This window comes from Cyprinodon variegatus, unplaced genomic scaffold, assembly GCF_000732505.1.
Source record: "Cyprinodon variegatus isolate N-32 unplaced genomic scaffold, C_variegatus-1.0 Scaffold1301, whole genome shotgun sequence".
NCBI lineage: Eukaryota > Metazoa > Chordata > Actinopteri > Cyprinodontiformes > Cyprinodontidae > Cyprinodon > Cyprinodon variegatus.
The window spans coordinates 101,421-103,393 of record NW_015151754.1 but is presented as its reverse complement, the minus strand read 5'-3'; the positions used below and the strand labels follow the sequence as shown (position 1 = coordinate 103,393).

Genomic DNA, 1,973 nt, shown 5'->3' with positions numbered 1-1,973 from the left:
GGTTACCCCTGATCTAGGATTTTCTAAAAGCCATTCAATAAACCTCTTTAGACCATTCCCACGTCCTCCTTTGTAAACATTACTTTCTCTAAATGTGTGTTTTAGGCTGTTTAGGCATCAAGTTGATCCTCTTTTGTTTGCTAAATCATTTAATCTGTGATCAACTTCATCTCACTCACCGAATATATAAACCAGGCTGGCAGCCCCGCCCAGCCCCATGAGTCCGGCCAGCCGTAGCGCCATCTTCTTAGCGTAGGCAGTGTTCTCCTTCTGCTTCTTGTCCTCCGCCTGCTCTCCATCCTTCTCGCCCCGCTCGCCCTCCGGAGGCGGCTGGCCCTGAAACATAAACACTGTGAGATTCACTGGAACTCACTGGAACAGACATCTGAAAACCAGGGAACTGGGAGCGCATAACCTGCATCGCTGACAGGACGAGCAGCATCGGAAGTTTCACTGATTCTACAGACAAACTCAGAGCTTCCAGGATTGAATCAAACATCTCTAAGGTTTAAATATACATTCATTCCACTTTAAAATGAGAGATCACCCAGTTATACGTGATTCAGTCAGGATCTGTTTAGACAAGCTTTCAAAAAGACCTGCCTTCTGCTTCTCCAATCTCAAAAAAACGTTTCCCCCTTGGACACTATAGGGTATATATATATATATATATATATATATATATATATATATATATATATATATATATATATATATATATATATATATATATACACGTTCAATCAGCTATCTGAGAAATTTAACCAATCAAAAACTATTTTTTTTTTTTTTTAGGCATTTACAGGTTTAAGATTTCACTCGCTCTAAATTCATTCAATTTCCAGCTCTTCTTCCAAACATCTATTAGATAACATCCCTGATTTTAACCCTACGACGAAGGGCTGCATTACTAACCTCTATAATGCAATTAATACCCTTAGCCCGGGACCCCTTGAACCTCCCAAAACTTGGGGAGAGAATGATATGCAGATGTCTGTATCAGAGGAAACTTGGGAGCTGGTGGTAAAAGGATTCACTCCTCTTGTGAGTCACAATGTTAAAGTGGTTCATCGTCTTCATTACTTTAAAGAGAAATTGGCTAAGATTTATCCTGAACTAGACTCCGCCTGTGATGGATGTAAACAGGAAGCTGCCAGCCTCCATCGTATGTTCTGCACCTGCCAAAACTCTTTGATGATCTAGCCACTATCCTTCAATAGTCTAGTAAACTATCCCCACCCGCCAGCGGCCAAAATCATTTTTGCCTGCGAGTGGTCTAGCCTCGATCAATGCCCCAGGCCCTGTAACTAGCTGGCCAATCACAACACAGAGATGTGTTTTTAATTTCTGGATGCAAAGTGGGCAGAGTTTTGAGGGCGTGACGACAAAGCTGCACGACGCTGGAGGAAGTACAACAAAGAAGATGGAAACAACTATTGAACAGTTGTCGTTTGACTCAGCTTTGGAATCAGTTTTGGAAGGATTAGACAGCAGGAAGAGGCTCTACGCTCATTCATTTTTAAGAAGGACGTATTCACTGTTTTACTGACAGGCTGTTTGTTTAGACACCACCACCAGCTTTCTGTCGCTCTTCCTACGTCACAGTCAGTTGCGATTAGGGCTGGGCGATATAGAAAAAAAGCTTATTGATAAAAAAAAAATGCATATTGATTCGACATCGATAATTATTGAAAAGATTTGAAACCATATTTTATGTGCAGCTCTGCCTTGACTTTTATAATATTGCTAAATGGTTTAATTTTAATAAAGAAGACAAACACAGACTTCGAATTAAATCTTTATTTAAAAAACTTTTTTTAACCATAACAGAATTGTTTGAAAGAAAAATAACTTAAGAGACCTGAGTTATGATGTAGAGCCGTGCCGGGCCCTACACAGCTCGTACTCCTGCGGCTGTGAGCGGCTGAGATGATAAAAAAAAAGTTGGTTGTGTTATCAGACTTGGTTTTCAC

The 1,973-nt window shown here is 40.4% G+C and overlaps 1 protein-coding gene across 1 annotated transcript in view; it reads right to left on the bottom strand.

Moving 5' to 3' along the window:
• timm50 (translocase of inner mitochondrial membrane 50 homolog (S. cerevisiae)) overlaps window positions 1-1,973 on the bottom strand; it is a 25,683-nt gene that overhangs the window by 19,702 nt on the left and 4,008 nt on the right. Inside the window, exon 2 of the mRNA XM_015402121.1 lies at window positions 180-336. Coding sequence (XP_015257607.1) covers window positions 180-336 — 157 coding nt within the window. The remainder of the gene's footprint in view (window positions 1-179; window positions 337-1,973) is intronic.